Source organism: Mirounga angustirostris, unplaced genomic scaffold, assembly GCF_029215605.1.
Source record: "Mirounga angustirostris isolate CCGP_5_RB_7025 unplaced genomic scaffold, mMirAng1.0.hap1 SCAF_6, whole genome shotgun sequence".
Lineage (NCBI taxonomy): Eukaryota > Metazoa > Chordata > Mammalia > Carnivora > Phocidae > Mirounga > Mirounga angustirostris.
Window position 1 is genome coordinate 100,157,673 of NW_026991714.1, and position 25,494 is coordinate 100,183,166.

Here is a 25,494-nt window from a genome sequence, read left to right on the forward strand (position 1 = left end):
TCCTCCAAGTTCCCACCGACACAAGCTTTCACACACACACATACACATCCCTCACATTCTTGCTCCATCTGCCCTCACACACAAAACCACAGTCTGGCTCTTGACTTCACAGATCTTAAAGGACTAGAAAGAGGAGAAAAAGGAACACTATTTTTCCTGAACTTAATATAGATCAGTTTGGTGGTGCCATTTTCAAATAACTGGATGGTCTTGGTGTTGCTTGGAATAGAATATGCTCTGCATTTCCACAGGACCTCAGAGTTTGCCTGTGAATCCTGTGAGCCTCATGGTTTCCCCTTTTGACAGATGAGGTACTGCAGCCCAAAAAGAAAAATGACTTGCCCTTGGTCATACAGATGGTACTTGGCAAAGTTCAGCCTAGAGTAGTCTACTGATCCCTAATCTTTTCTCTTCTTCCCGCTCAGCACTAGACTCTGGATTCAGATTCCAGCTCTGCTGCAAATGAGCTGTGTGACCTGGGTCACCGCTTCAGCTCTCTGAACCTGCTTTCATAAATGCACTGCCCCTCCAAAAGCCTCCTCACTCCAGAACTACTGCCTCTCAGGAGGTCCTGGGCCAGGGCCTGGGGCCACGGGGATGAGGAATCCAGCTCTCTGCCCACAAGGCAGGAACATATTCAGAGCCCAGCAAGGGTGCAGACGGAGAGGCCTCACGTCATGGGGAGGGAGGGGAAGAGTACAGGAAGCCAAGGCCTCTCTCAGGGGATCCAGAGATTCCCAAGAGAAGTCTGGTTAGGGAATTTCCACCCACAAGTTGGTCTACTTTTAAGAAGGCCCCACAACAAAATGTCTGGTCTCAAAAGCAGAAAGATTAGGGGTCTTTATACACTTTATACAAAGATTCTTTATTCCACAGTTCCTTAAAACACACACACACACACACACACACACACACACACACAAAACTCCTTTCTCCAGTTCCCACCTCTGGCTTGCTTGAAATACAGTTCATTTGCAAATTGTTAAGAACACATTTATACAGTCAAGCAGGAGTTGGGCTATTTGCCCTGACTACTGAACTGGTCTCAGCAACATTGCAAAACCAGCAATCCACTCTCATCTCTGACTCTTGGTTTTTCCCACCTTGGGCTGTGGAGGGGTTACTGGTGCCAGAGGAGGAGGATATTTTATTTATTGAACACCTTCTATGGGCTCTAGTTAGGAGGCTCAGTGCTGGGATGTCAGTCAGGGCCGTCTGGGCATAAAGCCAGGAAACTCTCCTCACCTTGCTCAGTCCCGCACTTGACTAGGACACGGGCCGCTCACTGCAACTGGGGGCAGAGAGAACTGCAGTCTGCGAAATGGGTAGATCCAAGGGGTCAAAGGTTAGTGGAGGGCGTCAAGACCATTAGGAGAGAAAGAAGGAGACACCCTCTCTTGGGGAGGAGAGGTGCTCCCCGTCTCCCCACCCAAACGGAGTTGGACATCCCTTCGGCCCAGTGGCTCTGGAGAGGGGGGCCCTGCGGTCAAGTAAGGGGAAGCGAGGGGACAAGGAAAGCGGCTACGGCCACGGACCGTCACTCTGGGGGGAGCCCCGGCGGCCGGCTCCGCGTGGCACTTCCGATCCGGCTGGGCCGCTGCACTCCCCGGCCCCGCGCTCCGCCCCGGCCGCGCGGCGCCCCCCGTCCGACCCGCGCCCGGCCCCGCCCCGCCAGCGTGCACCCCCCCTCCCCCAGGCCCGGCCCGCCCCGCCGCCCCCTAGGCCGGCTCCCGCCGCGTCCCGGAGCGTCACGGCGCGGGCGGACCGACCGGCTCGCGGCAGTTGGCACCGGGGGCGCTGGCGCGTCGGCCGCTCCGCTCTCCCGCCGGCAGCCTCGGGCGCGCGGAGCCAGCGGTCCAGGCGGTGGCGCGGGCGGGGGGCCGGGAGCCGGCGGGCCGGCGGCGGCGGAGCAGGCGGAGGCCGGGTGGCCCGCGCTCGGCAGTCCGGGGCGCGCTCCAGCCTTGCCGGCAGCCCGGAGCGGGGGGCTCGGGCGCCCTCCGGCCCGCGTCCGCGCGCGGCCACATGGCTCGGCTCCGCGCGCTGCTGTCCTGCCTGCTGCCCCTGCACTGTGCGCTCTGCGCCGCCGCGGGCAGCCGGACCCCAGGTGCGTGCAGGCCGGGCGCGCGGGGGCGCGAGGGGTCCCGGGGGCCCGAGAGTCCGGCTGGCCCCAGGGGGCCCGAGGAGCCGGGCGGCATTGGAGCGAGTGGGAGGGGTGCGCGCCCTGGGCTTGAGCTCGTTTCTTCCCCTGTGTCCCCCCGGCGCTGACCCGAGATTGCTCCTCCTTTCGGGCACGAGAGGTGGAGAGAGACCCCGGGAGACGTTTTGGGAGTTTTGGGAATATGGAGTCTCTTCTTAGGGGGCTGTATATTGGTCTTTGTCTCTGTATTTCGCGCTCTCTCGTTTTCATTCTCCCCCCTCTCTCTTACACGCACACGCACACACACATTATTGGTCTGTCTCTGTCCTGTGTGCCTTTCACTTTTAGTAACTTCTCCGTCTCCAACTTGTGTGCACGTGTCTGTCTCATCCTCACAGAATCAGGCTGGCAGGTGGTTGCCCCACACCCCAGGGAGCACCTGGCACTCACATTCCGGCTTGGAAACACATGCCTAGCCCTCTCCTCCGGCATTCTCCGGCTCTGTGCAGACCCGGTCCATCTCACACACAGCCAGACACCCCGCACCTCACCTGCTGTGGCTCTGAGCATGACTCTGAGCATGGCTCTGGTCATTTCCAGGCAGACTGCCTGCTTGTGTGTGAGCTCTGTTCATGTACTGAAGTGGGCTCTCTCTAGCAGAAATCTTGGGGGTCTTAATGGGTAAAACCAGAGGAGGGTCAGTACTCCCCCACCGGAACTGCCTTGGGCATGGGGGGTTTTGGGGGGGACCTCATTTTCTAGGCTTCATCAGTAGCATGAAGGGGCCCAGGGAGGCAAGAGATAGAGCCATGCGGAAATGAAAATCCCTCCAAACTCCAGTCCCTGAGTCACCAAGCCTGGAAGCCAGCGAGCTGTCATTCCTGCTGGGCCTGGCTGGGCTGGGGGAGAGCTGTGTGAGGACCTGGCTGCTGGCATGCAGCCTGGAGCATGGGGCCATGACCTCACACTTGATTCAGTCCGAGTGGGCAGGTCACCCCGTCCGTCTCCTTTTATTTTTGAAGATCTGTATTTACCGGGCTTGGTGCTGGGCCATGTAGAAATCTCAGCAGCCTCTGTTTACTTTAAAAAGTTTTCTTTCTAAACTTGGAAAAATATAGAACCTGTATTCCCTCCCTCCCCCTCTCCGGCTCCTCCTTTCTCCCTGACACGTGCCCTGGATCCCCTGGGTTTCTAGGTGTGTTTGTTTTGCCAGCTGTGTTTCGAGAGCTTGGCGAGGAGGAGGGCCCTACCCCAAGCTGGTGACTTCAGCCATCCCTCTCTTTGCTCTGGGGGCTTTCGGGGAATCTCAGCCCATTCCTTGGCAGTGCCCAAAGTTGGAAGGCTAGTTGCTAGAGTGGCAGACAGGACTCTGGCATCATTCTTTTCTTCTGTTAAGTTTAACAGGGCCTTGGGGACTACAGGGAGCAAATTATGTCCACAGAGTTCTTGAACGCCGTTCATCCAAGTGCAGAGATCCTGAGGCTCAGGAAGCCCTGGATGAGTCTCTGATGAACTTGGGCTAAGGAGTCCCTCCGAGGCGACGCTCAGGGTTGCAGAGCCCCTCCCTGCCCCCGTGGGATTGCCCAGACTACTTTGCACAGACTACGTTGATATAACTCCTTGTTTATTCCAGCAGAACTGCGTCTCTCTGGAAAGCTCCGTGACTATGGTGTGACAGTGCCATGCAGCACGGATTTTCGGGGACGCTTCCTCTCCCATGTGCTGTCTGGGCCGGCAGCAGCCTCTGCAGGGAGTGCAGGAGCCGAGGGGGTGCCCCCACCACAGTCACACTCAGGTCGCCTCCGGGCGGCCCGCAGCCTCCTGCGCCAAGAAGGAGCCACCCTGCAGCCTGGCCGGGTGGGGCGCCCCTCCCTCTACTTCAATGTCACGGTTTTTGGGGAGGAACTACATTTGCGCCTGCGGCCCAACCGACGGCTGGTGGTGCCCGGAGCCACAGTGGAGTGGCAGGAGGATTTTCGGGAGCTGTTCCGACAGCCCCTGCGGCGGGAGTGTGTCTACACCGGGGACATCACGGGCATGCCAGGGGCAGCTGTCGCCATCAGCAACTGCGACGGATTGGTAAGGGACAAGCCTTTCATCAAGCCAATTTTTGGCATGCCCCCCTCCCCCCCACCCCCCCGCAGCTACTGAGCCAGTCTGACATCGTTTTCTCCTTAGCTCCCCTGTGTTTGGGACTCCTGTGGGCCTAGTGTATGGTTTGGGCCAAGTCACAGGCTTCCCTGCTCCAGAGTGCTCTGCACGCCCCACTGGCCACCAGGTTCCCACTCTAGCGGGTGTGCAGGGCCTGGTGGGGATAGTGCCTTGTTCACTCCCTCACTGTCCGTGGACACACTGGGACTCCAGCTTGCCTAGCCCAGACACATGCGGGGCTAAGGAAGGCCGGCTCTGCTGGGATTGAATCCTGGCTGTGCCCCTCACTGGCCTTGAAGCTCAGAGAAGTGACTCACCTTCTCTGTGCTGCTTTCCCTTATGTGTGAAGTGAGCATTTATTCATAATGCACATATTTACTGTGCGCATCCCCTGTGCCCCGCACTGTTCAGGCTCCAGAGATTATGGGAGGACCAGGGGCGCACATGGTCCTTTGCTCTCACAGAGGTGACGTGGTAGTGATGATGATGGGACCTACCTTACCAGATAGCATGGTCAATGGTCAGCACCTGCCTGGCATGGGGTCAAGGCTCTGGTGGTATTAGCGGCTGTTAGGATTCTTACTGTTATGTCCTTCCTTATCCCCCACTGTGTTTGGTCCTAAAATCAGCCTGCTCTTTCCCAGTGCCCTGCTCTGGGAGCTCCCTTTCTCAGGACCTGTTCCCTCCCTCCAAGCTTGGAACGCCCTGCTCGTTGGCTCCCTATGGTGAACCAGAAAGCCATGGGTGGCCCCTGTCTGAGGCTTGACTCATGCTGGGGTTCAACTCCATCCCCCGTGGGTCAGGTCTTTGTGAGCCTGTGTGGCAGGCCCAGGGACCTGGTGGGCATTCCTTCTGTGACCTCTGCGTTGTCAGGTAGGAGCCGACGTGTCCCAGGAAAGGACTCTCTTGCTCTGCCCTTTCGCTTGAAGTGAGGGATGAGTCAGATCTGGGGAGATGGGAAAGGGGGTCTTTCTTCCCTAGCAGGGCTGGGAGCACTCCTCACTGTCTTCCCATCCTTGTGAGGTGTCTTCCTGCTGAATGTCACACGACCTTTGTCTGGGCCAGTGCTTCTTGATCTTTTTTTCATTATCACCCCCCCCAAAGAGTCTTTCTAGCCATTTTTTTTCTCTGACTGCCCTCCTCCATGAAATTTTAATACCACAGATACACTGCACATCTGTTTATAAATTGCATGTGTATCTGTGCTTGATATATATATATATATATATACATATGAAAAGAATACATTTTTTGCCTTCCAAAGAATGAGGTTTGTCCACATTGGAGGTGGTGGCGCCCCCCCTTGAGAGGCATGGTCTAGGCAGTGGTTGGTTTATCAAGGCTGAGCGTATGCTGGAATTACCCGGCCCGCAAGGGTTCTGTGAGGCCGACTTGGAGAAGCCCGGGTTGTGAGGACGGCTGCAGAAGGCTGAGGCCTTGTCCTGACGCCCGGGCGAGACTTAGGGGCCCCCCACCCTGGACCAGCAGGTGTGTGCAGCAGAAGCCTGCTGGGTGGGGCTCTGCTGTGGCCACAGTTTGGCTCGGAAATCCCAAGGAATGCTTGGAGTCGCCCGGGGACACAGTGTCGGGGCAGAGGGAGAGATGGAAAGTGCTGGAGCAGACCGGTGGCTTGACTGCATTGCATGGTGAACTCCTACAGCCCTCAGCCGCAGAGGCTGCCTGCCATTCCGGGACCGGGCTGTGTCTCCCACTTCTCTTGCTACCTCCGTAAAAGTACCCTGGGGCCCTGACACAGGTGTCAGTGGATGATCAACACCATCACTAAGTAACTGTCCACGGTCTTTGCTTGCCACCAGACCACCGCTTTTGCCTTTGGCTCTCTCCCGAGCCAGTCCCCGGCCACAGCCCAGTGCAGAGGTCTCCCCAGGCCAGAGGTTTCCACGTCTCCGGCCCATTCCAGAAAGCTGCCCTGTGTCCCCTGAGAGCAAGGGGCTGTTCGCAGAGACCCAGGTGAGCCACCTTTGGACTCAAAGGCCACAGTGCAGCATCTCTGATAAGATTTAGCTCTATATCTGTATGTGGTCTTTGGATCTTAACCCCATCTTCCTTGGCATCTCATGTCCCGAAGTCATTCCTTCCAAAAAACTATGTATTGACCACTGGCAATGGGCAAGTCCTCAGGGAGATGTAAGAAAATGAAAAGGACATGTAGAATAGTAGTGGCAGGGAGTCCTTCCCGCCACCCAGGCCCAGCCCGCACTGGGTCTCGCACATTCGTTAACTTCGCTCATCGTGTAGACGAGGAAACGGAGCCGCGGCGGGGAGAGCTGAAACTAATGCAGACAGCTTCTGTTCGCACAGGACCCAATAGTTGGTAAAACCCTTCAGTCGTATGTGGTGTGTATGCAGATGTTGTCATTACCCTGCTTTGCAAAGAGTTCCGTCCCTGCCCTCAAGGAACTTGGGTGCTAAGCAGGAGAAACCCCTCTGGTGGTTTCAGCATTCACTTGTTGGTTTGCCGTGGCCAGGTGGGGATGGTACTCAGTCGGTGGGAGTGGTTGTTGTCTTTGGTGCCAGAGAAGGTGACATATGAACGGGGCCTTGAAGGATGAGTAGAAGTTTGCTGGGGTCAGACGGCGGGGAAGGCATTCTGGGCAGAGGGAAGAGCAAGTGAGAGCGCATCACAGTGCCAGATGGAACTGGGGAGGGGATCCCAGGAGACACACTGGGAAGGTGGGCCTTGGCCTGACCTTGAGGGAAGGGCAGGATAGGAGAGGGGGTCCAGAGTGGGGATGGGGCAGCCCAGTATCTGGGAGTTGGCGGTACAGGGCTGTGTGACCCTGAGCAGCCCACCTTCCTTCTCTGGGCTCCACTTGCCTCTTGGGTAGATCTCCGAGGCTGGAATGGAAGGGCTCAGAGCCCCTGCCATCTCTGGCATCGGTGCTTTGTGACACGGGGCAGGCCTTGCCGAAGGGCTTTGAAGCCAGACCTCTCTAAACCTATAGTCGACGCCTCCGTCGCTGGCTGGTCCTAGGATCTGCTCTGTGTGGGACGGGGCTGCACTGCAGGTACAGGGAGGAAAGACACCAGCCCTGAGCTTGGCCCTCGTGGCCAAGCAAACCTCCCAAGTGTGAGAAGGTCTTGAACAGAGACTCCTTTGTGTGGACAGAATGCAGCCATTTGGATCTTAGCTGCTCTGGGGAGAAGCGCCATGTCTAAACTGGTGGCTTGACCCTCATTTCCAACTGGACCCTGCAGTGGGGGGCAGCAAGCATCACTGCCTTCCCATCTGCTGCCATCCCATAGAGTCACTCAGCCATGGGGCCCTGGGATGGACACTGGGGGAGGGTTCAGTGCGCTGTGGTTAACTCCTGCTAAGACCCAGGAATGGGGACTTCCTGTCACTTCCCACCTGCTCTTCTGGAGGGCCTGGTGTGGCACAGCGGTGGGGAGGGGGTTCAGGAAGGACCCAGGAAGGAGGAAGCCAGGACCTCTGGCCTGGATGAGTTTGTAGGGTGATGGGGACCCAGACATAAAAGCAGACAAATGACAATCTTGTGTGAGGCAGCAGCAGAAGGACCAATTTTTGGTTAGGGCATCTAGGAAGGCTCCCCGGAGGAGGTGGCATTGGCTCAAGCCTGGTCAAACATCATAAACATGAGAGAAAGTGCTGGGCCTCTGGCCAGCGGAGAGAATGACTGACCCAGGGCAGGCTTGAGAATGTTTGGGGGAAGGGAAGAAGGGCTGTGGGGAGGCCATGTTCAACCTGCAGAGTGTTTCCTCTGGGGCTGGGGGCAGCTGTGAGACCCTAGGGTCCCCAACTGGGAATGTACCCAGGCAGCAGCAGCAATCTGATGGACCACTGTCCAGGGCCTTTCTCGGGGAGCCCGGTCAATCAGTGTAGTGGTTGTCCCGACACTCCTGTGACCCCCAGCCTCTGAGGGCTGGTGGGCGGGGAGGGCCTGGGTCATCTCAGGACCCCTCCAGCTGGGGGCCAAGTGCAGAACAGACCCCCTGTTAGTGATTATGGTTCTGAATTCCTGAGAGGAACATGGAGACCTGGGGTCAGGGCCAGTTCTTTGTGGGCCCAGGAGGGTTTGTGGGGTACAGGAATGGGATCAGGAGCGTGGGGACCCCACATACCATCTAGAACCCAGACTAAAAGGCTCCCCCCCCCCCACTGCCATCTCTGCCTCTCTGGGTCCCGGGCCTCCCTGCCTGGGCATTGGGGCGATGGGGACTTGGCTGTGCTGTGTGTCTCCTCCCTTTGCCTTCAGCGATGCTGTGAGTCACAGGCCTGGTGTGGAAGGAAGGCACGTGTAGGCTTTGTCACCATCTGGTTCTGTTTTCCACCCTCTGCAGATCATGCATTTTTAATGGGTTACAGAGTAGACCCCTGGCAGGCCGTGGGAGGAGGGGCAGGGGGGCTGAGTCCCAGCCCTGCTTCTTATCCCCTGCCTGATGTACAAGTCCCAGCAGCTCTCTGAACCTCAGGCCTTTGTCTTTAGAATGGGATTACAGTGGGGGAGAGGGCAGGTGGCGATGGATGGTGACAAGGGCCGGGGTTTCGTTATGGGGTGATGAGGAAATGTTCTAAAATGGATGGTGGTGGTGATTGCACAGCTCTGTGCGTGTACTAAATACCATTAAACTCTACCCTTTAAATGGGTGAATTGTATGCTATATGAATTACATTTCAATAAAGCTCTTATAAAATGTGGCTGGCCAGCAGAAAGACCTGAGAGAGGTTTTGTTAGTAATTATGAGGAGACAGTCTAGGGTGGTGGAAGTGTGGGGTCTCTTTGCTCGGGTCCAGACTAGCTGCGTGACCTTGAGTGAGTTTCTAAATCCCTCTGGGCTTAGATTCCTCATCTTTAAGGGTGGGGGGCGCGTGGAGGAGCAACCACCTGTAGGATTGTTCAGAGGATTAAATAAGATAATAAAAAAAGTGCAATCTCTGGTATATGGCAGGGTCTTAAAAAGGGAGTTTATTTCAGTGATTCTTATAGTAATGTTTATTACTTCTCTATAGTAATTGCTACAGCAATCATAGTTACTATGAATAGTGGAAAACAGTGCAGATGTGGTTAGAGTCTGTTGTATTGCAAGAGTATGTAGATTAGCGGTGTTCTCTGGGGCGGGTCTGAGGCCATCTCTGGTCCCCGGGCAGGCCAAGCCCTGCCTTCCCTCTGCTTTGGCAATCTTCTCTGTACCATCAGCCGACTGGCACTTGCTTGAAGCGTGGAAGTGTGAGCATCATGACCCATCTGAGATAACCCCACGTGCCCTCCCGGAAAGGAATACTGAGAGGCTCAGGGGAGCACTATGTTAACAATTCATGGGCCCCTGCCCAGAAACCGGCCCTTGACCAGCTCCTGCGAGTGCAGGGATGAAACTCAACCCTGTCTCCCTCTCCAGAAGCCCACAGCTGAAAGAGAAGGCAGATGTGCGCAGTGGACAGAGTGAAACAAGGCAGACTGCATTGAACTTCAGTGTTTTGTGGGGATGCAGGGAAGCAGAATGCCCTCGGTGGGTGGTCTGGAGGTGAACATTGCAAAGGAGAGGTGCTCAGGGAAGGCTTCCGAGGGAGAGGACATTTGGGCCACATTTTAAAGCCACAATAAGAGTTCTCAAAGCCAAGAGGTAGAAACTGTAGGCAGTCTGCAGGGGAGGAAATCCTGTGTCTTCCCAGGATTCAGGAGAGGGTGAGTCATCCCAGCCCTCCGTGGGAGATGGGGAGCAGTGAAAATGTCATTTGGAAAATCTCTGCCTCCCCGTGGAGCTTAGACTTGCCCCTCTGGCCATAGGGAGCCATAGGAGGTTTGTAAGCTAGAGTTACATTCGTACTGGGGTGAGATGCTGATACCCATGCCACAGATTAGCCTGTGGCTCACTGGTGTTCCCGTCAGCACCTGTTCTTGCCACGGGGACTGCTCCTTGCTGGCGGGGGTTGGGGGGGGCGGCGGTAGGCTGACCCGGCAGCTCTGTGGGAAGCCCCCGGCTCTGCCCTGCAGTCCTGGGGATGTGGAGTGTGAGGCCTAGAGTTCCAGAGGTACCCTCCTCCAGCCACCCAGCTGGTTTGTCTCTGTACATTGTGGCCTGGGGGCCGCCTGCCCTCACACAGGTGTGCTGACAACCCCGGGAGGGACAGAGGCGTTCTGGCCTCACCTCCTTGCTCCCCCTGCGTCCCCAGCCTGGAGAGTGGCTTCTGCTCTGCAGACCCCCACCCCAGCCGAGCTGATGCGTTCACACCTTGCTCTGCAGGCCCCCACCTTGGCTCAGGCTGTTCACACCTCCCACAGAGCCTTCCCCTTCCCTCGGCTTGATACATCCCCCCATCTCAGCCACCTGGTTCCCAGAAACCGGGGACTGGCTTACATCTTTTCATTGCCTAAGCGCGGAGCATGGGCTGGGGCTCACGCAGCCCAGGAGGCTGAGACTTGAGGTGCCTCCAGGAGCAGGGAGTCACAGGAGAAAGAGAAAGGGCCTGGGATAGTAGGGGAGGTGGGACTGTGCCCTGTTTAAAGGGAGTGCCGGTCTGGCTTTGCAAGGTCTTTGGGTATTTGAAGGAGCAATTAGCAGTGACGATTTTTAAGTGTTCTGTTTGGTTACGACGGTGTGTGGGCCCAGCACAGTAGGACAATTAGCTAGAGGCCTCGGATCGCCAGCAGGGCAGTTTGTGAGGGGATCTGCAACCAGATCACCCGGGTTGAAATCCCAGCTCCAGCTTTTACGTGCTGTGTGGCCTTGGACAATTACTGGACCTCTCTGTGCCTCGGTTTCCTCGTCCGTGAAGCAGGGATCATAGTAGAGGTCACTTCATGGAGTTGTCCTGCGTGCAAGGGGCCTATTAACACAGTACGTGCATTGCTCCAGCTGTTGCTATGGAATGGTGTGAGCTTACGGGTTGAATCTGCTGGGTCTGAGGGGCTGGGTGATGGGAAAGAAGAGGAAGTCAAGAGCATCTCATTAGTCTGCTTGACAACCCCCCCCTCCCCACCAGAGAGGTCCCTGGGCTTTCAGCTGGGCAGCCAGAGTCCATCCCGGTCCTGACCCCACCAGGCCTGTTAGTTTTTCTCAGGCTGCACCCTGCTCCCCGCACAGTTTGCATTCTCACCAGAACAGTCCCACTGGGTTCGCAAAGGGTGGGGTCTGAGCTTAGTCACCTGTGTGTCCTTCGGACCCTGGCACAGGGCCTGCCTCGGGGTGGGCTTTCGGTGGCTGCTGGGTGAGCTGACCCGGTGAGGGAAGGTGGAGGATTTGCTTCCAAGGTGGCATAAAGCTTACGTTTGCATCTCCTCAGCCCTGGCAGACGTGCCGGTCCGCCGTGGCATGCTGTCCCCCGAGTCTGCTTGCCCAGCGTGTGGTCCTCGCAGCCGCGACCCGGGGGCCTGAGTGGGTGTGTGAGCTGAGGCCTGTCTGCCTCCCTGCTCTCTGCGGCCCCCTCCTCTTTGGTCTCCAGAGCTCACGCCCCGTCCGAGGGTACCACGGAGGGTACCATGCCTACTCTTCTGGGGAAAACCCTGGATCTGCTCTTTAGAATTGATGTTTGTGGAGTGAAAACAGGAAATTATCTCTTTGGAGGGAGAGGGAACGCCTCACCAGGCTGACTGCGGGTCTCCAGCGGGGAAGTGGCCCTTCCTGGGTGCGGGCCATGAGGGCCTGGGGGCCGCGGGGTCGGAGGCAATGGTCAGCATGGGGGTGCCTGGACCTCAGCCACATCCCAGGAGGCGGGCAGCCTGGGTGTTGCTGGGGGGAGATACCACGTGGGGAAACCGAGGGGCTGGACCAGTTACCCACGGCTGTGTGACAAACTGGCCTAAAACGGACCTGCTTACTGTGACCGCACGTTCTTCCTCACCACTGTAGGTTGGCCGGGCACTTCCTCTGCTACTTGCTCCTGGGCTCCCCTGTGGCTGCACACAGCTGGAGGGTGGGCCGGCCTGGCAGGCCCGAGCGGGCCTCATTCCCGCATCCAGCGTCAGCGCTGGTCAGGCAGCCCCGCTCTCTCCGTCCGGTGGGCAGGACAGGCCTCTTGCACGGCTGTGTCAGGGGACGCTCCAGGAGAGTGTGGGCAGAAGCGGCAGGACCTCTTCAGGCCTAGTCTGGCAAGTTGCCTGACGTTGCTTCGGTGCATTCTGTGGGTCAAAGTGAGCCACCAGGCCAGACTAGATTTTCCGAGAGCAGGGGAATGGATGCCACCTCTGGAGGGCAGGGGACGGCGGAGTCTCCCTGCAAAGAGGCGTGTGGACAGGGCCAGGAAGACTGCAGCCAGCTTTGCAGGCGTTCTCCCACATGACTCCGGGCAAGTCACTTGACCCCTCTGAGCCTCAGTTTCCATATCTGTAGAGTGGGGGTCCTGCCTTGTAGTTTTATTCATTAGAAACCCAGCATGCTGCCACAGTGCCCGGAGCAATAAATAGTAGCTTTATCATGGTCACTGATCTCTTGGAATAAATATGGAAACTGAGGCAGGATCCACAGTAGGTTTGTTTCCAGACCTCTGGTCACCTGTTCCGGTGCTCTTCTTGCTTCCCAGAAGGCCCTGTCCCATCAGGGCCTCTCTCCGTCTGAGCGGACATGCAGGGTCTGGGTCCTGGGTAGTTTTCTGGTCCTCAAGGTGGTCTGGTCTTGCAGAGTTTCACCTCCCTAGTCTCCCCACAGCTGGGCCATGCTGTCTGCCCAGGATTAATAACTTACTTATGATATGGAATAAAAGCCAGACATCACCTCACTGCTGCTCCTTCTGAGCAGAGCCAGTGAGGGCTGGTCTGGGGGCTGGTTTTATTTTCCTGCCCTGGCATCCTCAGGCTGGCTGGAAGGAGGGCGGCCTCTGGGCCGCTGAGTGTGGTGGGGGCCGCGCTTGCCTTCCCTCTGTCTCCCATACTCAGAGGGGCAGAGGCCCGGGGGCGGGGGCCTTTTGGAGGGGACCCAGGGCATTTGTGCCGTGGGACGTTTCCAAGCCATCTGCCAGGGCTGGCATTCCATTTTCAGCAGGTAGGCCTTGCCCTGCCTGCAGAGCCTGAGAAACAACAGCAATGACTTGGACGACAGTAACAGTAATCTTTGCAGGCTGCCTCAGCTCTGGCAGCTGAGTTTCCTGTTAGCACAAATAATCCTCGTGTTATGAAAACCTCTAGTGATGAGTTCAGCTCAGCGTCATTTGCCCAGATGACCCTGACTTTGGCCTGAGTGCAGACAGCTGTGTCCGGAGGAGGCTTTCAGGGCCTCTTGGTCCCCTCTTAAGTTTTCCAGACGAGGAAAGTTGAGGCTCAGGGAGGGGAAAAGACTCACCCAGGGTCACAGAGCAAGTGTCAGGACCCCTGACTCCCCGTCCAGTGCTCCCCTACGATCCCACTCAGCCTCTCCCGAGTCAGTGGACAAGGACCTAGTAAATGATGACAGTGACTCAGGACGTAAGCCCTGTGCCGGCCAGAGATGCAGAAGCCATGGCAACGGCTTCAGAGCCTAAATGCTGAAGCGATTGGTCCGGCGGTTGCCTGCTGGGACACGTCCTGGCAAGTCCTCTGGCCTGGATCCCACTGCGAGGGCAGGATGCTCAACTTCTGCATGTCCTTGTTTCCCTGAAAACTGGGAAGCCAACTAAGAAAACACAGTGTCAGCTGCCCAGTTAGGATGTGAAGGTGGAACAAAGCCTTCTGGTGTCTCTTGGCCCTAAGTCAGCATTGCCACTGGTTTATCCATTTTCAAAATTCGGGAGGGCAGTGGGTTGCTGTTTCGCCCACATTACTTGTCAGAGGGTTATCAGACACCCTGCAGTCTCCTTTTCTTCTGCTTTCCCTAACACAGCCGAGGGGCCGGTAGAACAGGCCCCTTTCAGAGAAATGTTTGAAGGTGGAAGCGTTTGTCCAGACACAGTTGGTCTGAATGCAAACCCTGTTCCCAGCGGGTTGCCTGAAGCCTTTTGTCAGCCTTTGCTTTTAAGCCAACCAAATATTTGTACCTCTGATCTGTCCAGAAAATGCCCTTACCCCCCAACCCCCACGCCCCACAGCAGAGGTTCATTTCCGCCCCTAGAAGCTGGCAGGAGCCCAACTCTGAACGAGCTCCTCCAGCCCAAAGAGGCCTTGTGTTCTGTAGCCTGACAGGCCGCCGGCCTGGGTGTGTTGAGTGCTTGGTGCTTTGTCACCTCATAATTCGTCGTCCCTAGGTGGGGAGGCTCTAGGTAAAACATGCTGTCCCCTCAGCCGTGGCCACATTGTCTGGGGGAGCAGATCTCTCACGAAGGGCCATAATGCCCAAGGGAGTTCGTTAAGGAGGCTTGGCCCCAAGGATGCTTATTGAAGGGGGTTTTGTTCCAAAGTTGGCCCCCTGGTGTGGCTCAGTACTTGTGCTCCTGAAGCTCACATTTCAAAGAGGAATAGACAGGAATATCCCCTGGATGGGGACAGAGCACGGCCACAAGCCGCTGAGGGCACGGAGGAGGGAGCGATGATGGGGTGACATCTGAGCTCGGCTGGAGGGGCATTCCTGGCAGAGCTCACTGCAGCCATGAAGGTGCGGAGGGCCGCATGAACACGTGTGGTTCCAGGTGTGGAACAGGGCCTATGCGGCTGCAGTGGGGGAAGGGGGGTGGATTTTTAGTGTAAATAATTCCAAAAGGGAAACAAACAGGGCTTGACAAGAAAAACAAGTCAGGGGGCGGTCCAGACACCACGCTCTCTGGGGTGACGGTTATGGCCTCCCTAACCAATCTCCCTGCCTCTATCCATGCCCCTGTCTCCATCACCAGGGGCAGCAGGGGCAGTCTTGTTCATTCCCAGCCCTTCCGTGATGCTCCTGTAGGGGGAGCCAAGCAGGCTGGGGCTGTGGTCCCTCCTCCCTGTCCTCCTGGGACCTCCTCTGCCCCTTCCCTCAGTGCTCCCCTGACTGCCCTCCTTCGGGGCCGTCCTCCCCAGATGCTGTCCCCTCATCTCCCTCAGGCTTTTGCTCAAATGTCACCTTCTGAGTGACCTCTTCCCTGACTCCATTCTTTAAAATTTCAGATCCCACTTCTCTCTCTGCTTAAGTTTTCCCCACGGCTCCTTCCATTTGGTATGCCATGGTTTTACTTATTGATTGCTTGTGTCACTGCTCCGTAGAACGCTGGCTCGAGGTGAGGAGGGGTTTGTGGCTGTGTCCCCAGTACCGAGAATGGGGCCTGCTCAGTACATAGCCCATGAATGAGTGAATGACTAGAAGAACTGTAGCAGACAGAGCTTTAGGAGAAGCACAATTGCAGAGGTGTATGGACTCGGGTACCTGCTGAGTGGCCCAAGCCACTGGGATGTGAGCATTTGCGTTGCTAGTTAATTGACAGGGTTTAGCACAGACAAGATTTGGTGACGTGTCAGAGTTCTGAGAAATCTGGAAAACATGCTCATGGTGCCAAGCCCAGGTCAGGAGTAAGGACAGCAACCTGCCCCAGCTAATCTGGATTCCTCTCCACTGAGGGCAGTGATGCCCAGAGCGCATGTGTGGTCAGGGGCCCCTCGTGGGCTGGAGCTGGGCCCTGCACGGGAATCCCAGTGACTAGGCCCACTCCTCCTTCCATCCCCCCATGCTTATCCGCCTTGCATAGGGAACCTTCCCTGCCACCACCACATCCCTCGTTTATCACTCGCTGCGGACCTGCTGTATGTCAGACTCGGTGGTAAACATTTTACATGCATGACCTCATGTGGGGGAAGCATGGCTTAAAACCAAGTCGGCACCCCTCTGGGCCAGGGCGATGTCAGATGGATGAGAGGGGAGGTCTGGCTGGGACAAGTGACCTGCGGGGGGGCTGGCCCTCAGTTCTGGGCGGGACTGGCCCACCTCTTCCTGGAGGACTGGACCTCTTCCATGGTCAGCTGCCTTGCTTCTGAGCTGTGGGCCTCCGACTGCAGGGCCACGGTGCAGGGAGCCCCTCCTCAGCTCAGGGCCTGGCAGCCACACTGCCTCCTGGCATTTGAAAGCTGCTTCCTGTCTCCTTGTCCTGAAGCTACTGCTACCGCCAAGACTCAGGGCCAAGCAGGGGGCCAAGTAGTGCTCCCAGCCTGAGCTTGGCGGGCCATGGTGGTGATAGAGGGGGACACTTCAGAGCCACGTGGCTCCTGGGCACAGGGAATGGAAAGTGGGGGTGGCTGCTAGCCTGGCAAGCTCTGCCCTGAACTCTGGCTGGGCTCCAGGGTGGGGGTTTGCTGCAGAAGGGGAGTCTCTGAGCACCTGCAGGTGTGAGGCCCTGCCCTGCCCTGGGCTGGGCCCTCTACTGCTGGGGGGCGGGGTCAGGAAAAGTGAGCACCCTTCCTTTAAAAATATTTACCAAGCTTTTGAAGACCTAAGCAACTGCTCTCTACGGTGCCAGAGGACAGAATCAATCATCCCCTTCATCATCATCGTAGAGGCACGGCTACTATTTGTTCTCACCCTCCGCACCGTGGACTGCCCAGCTTGGGTGGCCGTGACATCACTGACTTGCCACTGGCCACCCAGCAGATCACAGCCCCTCCCCGACTCACCCAGCTCAGGGCAATGTTGGTGAATTATCCTTCATTCCCAGTGGAGTCACCCCTGGAGGGAAGGAGGTGGTTAGGTTCTCAGACGGTGCCTAAGGCACAAGTAGATGCGGTGTGGACCGTCCTTGGTCAGGCCCCACCCAGGGACAGGCTCTCGACATAAGAGGTGTGCAGAAATGCAGCCTGCCCAGCACCCTCCCCCTCGTTCAGGGCCCGTTCTCATTGTCCTCTCCTTCCCTGTCTTGCCCATTTCCTGCATTACGACAAACAGATTCTGGTCCAACGACCGCAGCTGATACTACTCTGTGGAACTCCGATGACCCTTCAACATTCCATTGTCGAGAAACTTCCGGAGTCTAGATCAGTGGTTCCCAGCCCCGGCGGCACAGGAGAATTATCTGGGCGGCTCAGAGAACCTCTTGATGCCCGGGCCGCACCTGCTGAGATTTGATCCGTTGGCCTGGGGTGTGGGCTTGGCGCCAGTAATTCTGCAAATGCCCCTGGCAACCTGAATGGGCATCTAGCAGTGACACCCACTGCTGTGGCCTCCTGGAAAAGTCTACTGTTTGATGGAAAAGTTGGCGTCAGGTCGGGGGTGCCGGGAGAGCCAGGCCAGAGAAGGACGGAACGGAAGAGCCTGCCGCCCTGCCGTGGGCCGTGCCTCGGGAAGGGCCTTTGTGCGTCACGACTTCAGTCCATCCTGCCAGGAACCCTTTGGTTTCACATGGGGACTCTGAGGCTTGGGGAGGGCCTGCTCCCAGGTGCAGCCTCTACACCACTTGCTGGGAAGTTGGGGGACAGAAAAGGAGGGCTTCATGGGGTTGGCTTCCCTCTTTTGACCTTTGTTTAAAACGCCTCTTAAAATAATGATGCCTCGCTCGTTGCAGTAGGCGGGCATTCTGTGCAGAATCGACTTTCCTTTTCAGATGGGCAATCGTAGGAAAGTCAGAAAACACCTCAAAGTTTAAAGAGAAGGAAGTTGCTACGGTTTCGCCCCACAGAGCTCCCTAGCAGCTGGGTGCGTTCCCATGAACCTTTGGTGTGTCCTTTGTCATCTTTAAAATTACCCTGACCCGGTGCAGCCTCTTCTTCTTGGCAAGGACTTTCTCCCTTAAGGATCCTCAACCCATGGTATCTTTTCCCTCAGGGATTTCTTCCCGTGTACGGGCAGGGATCTGAGCGAGGAGGCAAAGCCAGGTCTCGGTGGAACCAGGAGTTAGAGGCTCACCACCCTGTGGTTCTAGGATGCTGCTCCCAGCACTGAAGCCACAGGCGCCCTTCCTGAGCCACGGGGACTCCCAGGCACACCGTGAACGAGGGTGATGGTAACCCTGGCAGCAAATGGGAACACGGGCACTGTCCTCGCTGTGTGCCTGGACCATTCCAGCCGCTCTGTGTACATTCCTCAGAGCAGGCCCAAGGATCGGTGCAGGTATAATCCGGAGACACAGGGATGTCGGAGTAACTTGTCCAGGACGACACGGTGCGAGAGTGACAGCACCCAGGGATGCTGGCTCGCGGCTCGCTGCATTTACCCACCATACCTACCACGGCGCTTCTCCCCCGAGAGGGATTCCTGCTGCAGATGCACTGGGAACCTTTCACCCAGCACTTCCCAGGGTGTGGGGCCTGCAGAGGTCATGGCCCTGGGAAGGGGGCGGGCAGCCGTCATCCCAGATAACTACCTCCAGCTGGTGGGGGCGGTCGGGGCTTCTTCCGAGACTCCAGCCTGTTCTGGGAGTTCTCCTTCGGCCCGTGTGGGGCGGGCAGGACAGGGCACGCCAGCTGAGGACGAGCCGGGCAGCTCTCCGCAGCCTCCGGGGCTCCTTCCTCCCGCCTGTCCCCGGAGCGGCTGCTCGGGAAGAATCCGCGCTCAGACTTGCCTTGGCGGGGGCCCAGGCCTTGGCGGCGCAGCCTGCCGCGAGCTCCCGCGGCCTGGGGCTTCCACAGCAGGTTTGAATTACACGGCATCGCAGCGTCCGCAGGCCTTCGTCCCAGCCGTGCTGACTCACGCTTCCGCGGTCACGGGCGGCCTGCGCGGCTCGGGCACGAGTGCCGTCTGAGCGCGCGTGTGTTGTCTCCGTGCCTATGTGTCTGCTGTCGGCCGGCGCGCGTGCGGGCGCCGTCGCGTCGTGTGGCCTCGCCGTGCGCGCGTGGCCCTGTTTGCACGCATGTGGGTCATCTCTCATTTCCGTACATGTGTGTCATGCTTTTTTTTTAAACGGCTTTGTTGAGATACAGTTCACGTAGCACGCAGTTCACCTAATTTAGTGTGCAGTGCGCCGAATTTTTGTGATATGCGTAGAGTTGGGTAATTATCACCACATTCAATTTGAGGATATTTTCACTATCTCAGAAAGAAGCCCTGTGCCCTTTTGTGCACCGCCCCCCCCCCCTCCGAACCCCCAATCCATTACCCCAGCCCTTGGCAACCACTCATCTTTCTGTGTCTATAGACTTCTCCATTCTGGATATTTCCTATGGATGGGATTGTATCCTATATGGCCTTTTGTGACTGGCTTCTTTCACTTGGCAGGATGTTTTCAAGATTCATGTGTGTTTTAGCATGCATCAGTTCTTCGTTTTGGGTTTGTTTTTTTTTTTAAAGATTTTATTTATTTGAGAGAGAGAGAGCACATGAGAGGGGGGAGGGTCAGAGGGAGAAGCAGACTCCCCTTGAGCAGGGAGCGGGACTTGATCCTGGGACTCCAGGATCATGACCTGAGCCAAAGGCAGTCGCTTAACCAACTGAGCCACCCAGGCGTCTGGTTTTTTTTATTCATCCATTCATCTGTTGGTGGGCATGTGGGTGGTTTCTCCTTCTTGGTCACCGGGAGTAGGGCTGCAGTGAGTGTCCGTGTGCAAGTTTTTGTGTGGACATTGGTCGTCATTTCTCTGGGGCGTGTACCAAGAAGTGGAATTGTGGGGTCCTATGGTCACCATTTAGTATTTTGTGGAGCTGCTAGACTGTTGTCCAGAGTGGCTGCATCACTTTACCTTCCCTCTGGCCGTGTCCAGTGTGGAGGGGGGCAGAGACTCTGGCAGTAGCCTGCCAGGGCTGGGGTGGGGGTAGTTTCCCAGGTGGGGGATCCCTGAGGGCATGAGCGTGCCAGCAAGAATGATCGAAGAGAGGGTGAGCGTGGTGATGCCGGAAGGAGGGGCACTAATTACAGGAGCTGAGTTCTGGAGGGGGAGAGGGAGGGGAGCGGGAGGTGAGGATGGGCACAGCGGGGGGAGTTCATAGGATGGTGGCAGGGCAGGGGAGAGCCCGCCTAATGGTGCCTGTTTTCTCCTTGAAAACAAGAGAGGAGGAGGCGGGGACAGTGTTAGGAGTCTCAGCCATCGGGAGAGCTGGGATGCAGACATAACAGGGAGATGCAGCAGAATCACCAGCCAGCATCGTGCTCACATGAGAGTTGGGGCCGCTGATTCCAAGTGAGACCAGCTCTGCGTTGGTATGCAGACCTGGAGAGGTTGACTGGGTGGGTTGAACCAGGGCGGAGGCTTTTCTGGGACAGTGGGAAGGAGGAAAAGGCAGGGACAGAGCTGTGGGTATTCACAGAATTCTTATGCATCTAGACTGAGAAGTCCAGTTGGTAGGAAGGGAGGTGAGGACTTGGCGGGCGTGGGCAGTGGTGGTGGTGGGGTATGGACAGTGATGAAGCAGTGAGGTCACGCACTGGCAGTCTTGATGATGCTTGGTAACAGCTGGAGACAGAGTGTGGCGGTTGGGTGAGCAGGACGGTGGTGGGAGGGAAGCGGACACCTGCAGTGGGGGTCTCTGAGTTCCAGCCAGAGACACCATCTAGGCCAGGGCTAGAAGCAGGTGGCTGGGCTGGGGGTGGACCCGAGGGAAGCCATTTCAGGTTCTCTTGCCAATCCCAGTTGTGTGCATCACCCCAGCCTCCCCTTGCTCGGCTTTCTTTCATTTCCTACAGTGGAACGGTTTTAAGCTGGATTTGCTGGACGCCTAGAACGTGAGACAGCACAGGTGGCAGTAAAACCTTGGTAATGGAATTTCCAGAACAAGTTTGGGCCCAAGAATGTGCTCTCCTTGGGAGGTGGCGGGATGGTTGGTTGGGTTGGAGGTCTGCTCTACTTCTTTCTCCTCTGGGGAGGCCCCACATAAGCTCATCTTGGAAGGAGAAGAAGGAGGGGACCTGGCTTACCCTTCACCTGGCTTCACTGGATCTGCCATCTTGAAATAGGTCCTCCTGGGCATTCTGCAAAGGTTAATGAATCTGAGGGCACAGCAAGGGGCCTCTGGATTACGCTTTGCTAGAAGGAGGGCGTGTGGCTGTCCTTTCAGCACTCAGCCACCCACCTGTGCCTGGACCCCAGGCTCTGTCCCTGCTCTCTGTCTCTGCACTTGACCTCGCACAGATGGAGTGCTTTCCTGTCTCAGCCCAGACTTCGGCACCCCCACGGGACCCATATTTCAGTCTTTGGGGGTCTCTTCCAGGAGAAGTGTTGGCTTATTCTACCCTTGCCTCACGGTTTATGTGCAAGTACGTGCAACTGCAGAATAAACACGTTTAAATATACACATGTACACATACATACTAATTCTAAAATAACGTGGCTTCAGTTATCTGCTAAGATATGAGGGACCTCATCCTGATGGCAGACAGCTACCAGTGATCTGCTGAACTTGCTCAATTATGACCTACGGCAGGAGACAAGGATAAGCCAGTGCCTACCTCCCCCATCACCACATGGCCCGTCTCCTTCAGGCGCCCCGGGCTTACCCTCTGGACCTGGGGGCTTCTCCTGCAGGGAAGCTGGGCTGAAAAATCTGGGATAGTATGGCCTGGAGGCCTCTGGATGAAGACACAGCAGAAGGCATTACCTTTGCAACTGACATGATGTCACCGTCCATATTGGAGATGTCAAACAGGTCCCCCTCAGCCACTCATCTCCCAGGAAAGGCCCCTCAGTAGCAGCTGTAGGAAAGGGGTCCAGAGCCAGGCTGCTGGTGGCCAGGCCTGCGCCTTGGAGAGAGTCCATTTGGAGAAATGGCCTGAGGGCCTGCATAATATGTGGCTCAACTGGATATAACCAGCTGTTTGCTGTTGTTTGTGTTGCACGAAGGACCTTTCTAATATCTATCTCCACTGAGTTGCTGTTTCCACGAGAAGAAGGTCTGGGGGAAAACAGATAGGGCCAACATTTATTTTCCAGCAACTTATGTTCTGCCTTTTCTTGATGTCTTATACAGAAATTTGATTTGATTTGAGTTCTTTAAAATTAGCCACCACTTTTCAGAAATATAAACATCTCATAAATTGAGAGACGGGAGTAATTTGGCAGGGAGGCAGAGAGCCAGAACATTCCCGTTGCCAGTCTGTCTACTCCAAATGGTGCCTGGTTTCTTGGCAGGGCAGAGCTGGAGATAGTCCGCTAACCCTCTCACGGTGCAGATGGGGAATCCGAGGGCCATGGGGGAGGGACCTGCCCAGTCTACCTCCTGATCTGGTGGCTGACCTTGCCCACCCATCCCCTCTCCAGGAGGAGGGCCTCAGAGGCTGAGGGGACACCCAGCCTGGACAAGAACTGCCTATCGAGGCCAGACGCAATGCCCAAAATGGACCAGGAACATTGCTGGCAAATTCTGTCCTTGACCCGCAGTGGGATCAAGGTGGAATCCACAGTCACAAAGAGGTTTGAAACTGATTTCCCAGGTTGTATATTACAGGGCTTGGGTCTTTGCCCTCCCCAGTTAACCGGGATAGGGAAATAGGGGTTTGCTAACTCTTCCCTGGGGAGAGGCCTGTGCTGTCACTTACTTGCTGGGTGACTGGGCAAGTTTCTTTTTTTTTTTAAGATTTTATTTATTTATTTGAGACAGAGAGAATGAGAGACAGAGAGCATGAGCGGGAGGAGGGTCAGAGGGAGAAGCAGACTCCCTGCCGAGCAGGGAGCCCGATGCGGGACTCGATCCCGGGACTCCAGGATCATGACCTGAGCCGAAGGCAGTCGCTTAACCAACTGAGCCACCCAGGCGCCCACTGGGCAAGTTTCTTAACCATTCGGAGCCTGTTTCCTTATCTGTGAAATGGGTCTAGTATTTGCATCTATCTTATAAGGCTGTTGTAAAGATGAAATAATATATGTAAATATAAGTGGCAGATAGCGTTGTTACTAGCAGTGATAAGAGGACTGTTCACAAAGAGTAGAGTTGTAGGGAAGTGTGTTTCAGCTCACTAAAACCTGACCAGTGTCCCTGCACAGAATAGGTTAGATCTTGAAGGAGGGAGCTCTCTGTTGCTAGAGGCATCCAAACAAAAGTGAAGACCTCCCCTGAGTAGGGAGGTAGTTGAGGTATTGAAGCTTCAGACTGGGTAGGCATGGCAATCTTGAAAGGTCCACGATTGTGGACAGGAGGGGTGAACTGGACAGCAGGGCCTTGCAGTCCAGCCCGATGCCGTGCGGATCATTCCAGAGCCTGCATCCCTCATGTGAGGCCCTGAGATCTGGTGGCCATATGGGGCAGGCAATGCCAGAATTTGAGGAGTTGCAGTAGCTTTGGCGGGAAGAGGATTGGTGGCGGCCGACTCCCATGCTCAGTAGGTCTTAGAGGACCTCGTCTCAAAACAGGCTGCGGTGGGGAAACTAGTGGTGTTTGGTTGCGTAAAGTCACGGCTGCTTTAAAAGGAGGGGGCTCCTATTCAAGTGGAGAAGGTCTGATAGATTGGTAAGAATGGTTCCTTCACGCGCTGCCTGGTGTTCACAGCTGCATTCGCAGTGTCTGGAGCGGTGCTGGTATTCAGTAGGCACTCAGTAGGTACTTGTTGAATGAGTGAAGGAATTCAACAAATATATGTATTTCTTCAGGACTGCCTACTATTTTCCAGGCCCTGTGGTGGGTGGGCTGGTCTGACTGCTTTCTAGGCCTGGTGCCGGTGGGGGGAGGGTGTGAGCTTGCGCAGCTCAACACATCGAGTTGTGTGTCTCGTTGGCCCCTGTGATTATTGCCTTCACTGGGGGCTAATAACACACTTGCCGGACTTGGCCAAGGTTATATTTTTAATGTTTTTATTTCCAAGGCCAACACCTGATTATTTTTACAGACATATTTTGATGCAGGCGAAAAATTAGATTAAAAACAGAGCACGTATTCCTGTGCCCTACTCTGGCTCTTTCGTTGTCAGTGAACGTTAGCTGCTATCCCTGGTGTAGATGCACACATGCTTTAAATCTGCAATAATAGCCCTTTGTCTTGGAGTGGGGAACCAGCACCCATGTGAGGGATAATTAACCTTTACCAGTGGGCATTTCCCTCCTTGTCTGCCCTGTAGGTAAAGGCAGATCTTCAGGATGGTGCTTTGGGGTTGGAATTCTGTGCTCTGTGTGGGGGGGGAAGGGGGATGTATTTATGGCAAAGCCTTTCCAGCGTCCCCCTCCCCCCTCGAAGTGCTGGAACCCTTGGTTTAAATGAAATGTTATGTGGAACCCCGTGAGTGCACAGCACAGGAAAAGTGGATCTGCTTTGCTTTAAATGGGCATGGCCCCCCCCTTGCTCAGCGTCCTCCCACCCGTTCCCACCTCCCTGCCCCCGAGGAAGGGTCTGCCCGCGGGTAGTCACACACATTTGCATTCACAGATGCTCACCTGTTCTGTGCTGTGTATTCACACTTCTTCTCTCTCCCCCTTTGCTCCTTCGGCTTGCTGTGGGCCTGGTTCAGGCGGGCCTCATCCGCACGGACAGCAGCGACTACTTCATAGAGCCCCTGGAGTGGGGGCAGCAGAAGCAGGAGGCCCGTGGGAGGACACACGTGCTGTACCGGCGGGAGGCCGTCCGGCAGGAGGGGGCCCAGCCCGGCGGGGACCTTCACAATGAAGGTAGGCACTGGGCAGATCCCTGAGCTCCACCTCTGCCTGGACCTGTGGTGTTTTTAGGTCACTTCTGACCTTAACCTCTCGAGCCCTGGCCTCAGTCTTCTCATCTGTAAAGTGGGGCTGGAGCATGTATACCAGCAGAGAAACCCCAATGGGTTTTAGGGGCTACTACAGCTGGCTGGAGTTGGGGGGCCAGGTGAGCGACTCGAGCCCCCTGAACTGTGGCCCTAGGGACTCCAGAGGTCTCTGCGTGGCTCTACATCGCTTCGGAAGGTGACTTCCCTGCCTAGCGGAAGGTGCAATGGCTGCAGTTGGCTCTTCCCCCCTGAAAATCAACTCAGCCCTTGGGAGCCACAGGAAGGAAGGTCTTAGGGCACTCGTAGAGGGGACTGCCAGGTATCAGGGCATCAGGGTCAGCTTTGTGTCCAACAGACCATTTTTATTTTTTTTATTTTTATTTTTTTATTTTTTATTTTTTTAAAGATTTTATTTATCTTTTAGAGAGCAAGCGAAAGAGAAACAGCATGAGAGGGGAGAGGGTCAGAGGGAGAAGCAGGCTCCCCGCTGAGCCGGGAGCCCGATGTGGGACTCGATCCCAGGACCCCGGGATCATGACCTGAGCTGAAGGCAGACGCTTAACCATCTGAGCCACCCAGGCGCCCCTCCAACAGACCATTTTTAAATCCTACATCCAACACTGTCAGCTAACCTAACCAAGTTGCTTAACATCTCTGAACCTCATTTTCTAATCTGTAAAGTGGGGGTGATTGTGGCTCTCTCAGGTTGCGTGTATTCGCAATGGTGTATATAAAAATCCCAGCGTGGAGCTTGGCACATAGCAGGCGTTTGATAAATGATTGCTCTTATTCCAGTATTGTTATTAGGGTGACTACTGCCAGGTTAGGGCGA

At 56.1% G+C, this 25,494-nt stretch overlaps 1 protein-coding gene across 5 annotated transcripts in view; it reads left to right on the plus strand.

The window, feature by feature from the left end:
* Window positions 1-1,813: 1,813 nt before the first annotated feature.
* ADAMTS14 (ADAM metallopeptidase with thrombospondin type 1 motif 14) overlaps window positions 1,814-25,494 on the plus strand; it is a 73,751-nt gene continuing 50,070 nt past the window's right edge. For 2 of the 5 annotated variants that reach the window (XR_010412467.1, XM_064594770.1), the window contains exons 1-3: window positions 1,815-2,104; window positions 3,774-4,216; window positions 24,432-24,588. Coding sequence is in view for 4 of the 5 variants with exons in the window: in XM_064594770.1 (XP_064450840.1) it covers window positions 2,023-2,104; window positions 3,774-4,216; window positions 24,432-24,588 (682 nt within the window). In the remaining variant the exon portion in view is untranslated. Of the gene's footprint in view, window positions 2,105-3,773; window positions 4,217-24,431; window positions 24,589-25,494 lie in introns of all 5 variants that reach the window. The other 3 variants (XM_064594767.1, XM_064594768.1, XM_064594769.1) reach the window with 2 other exon arrangements.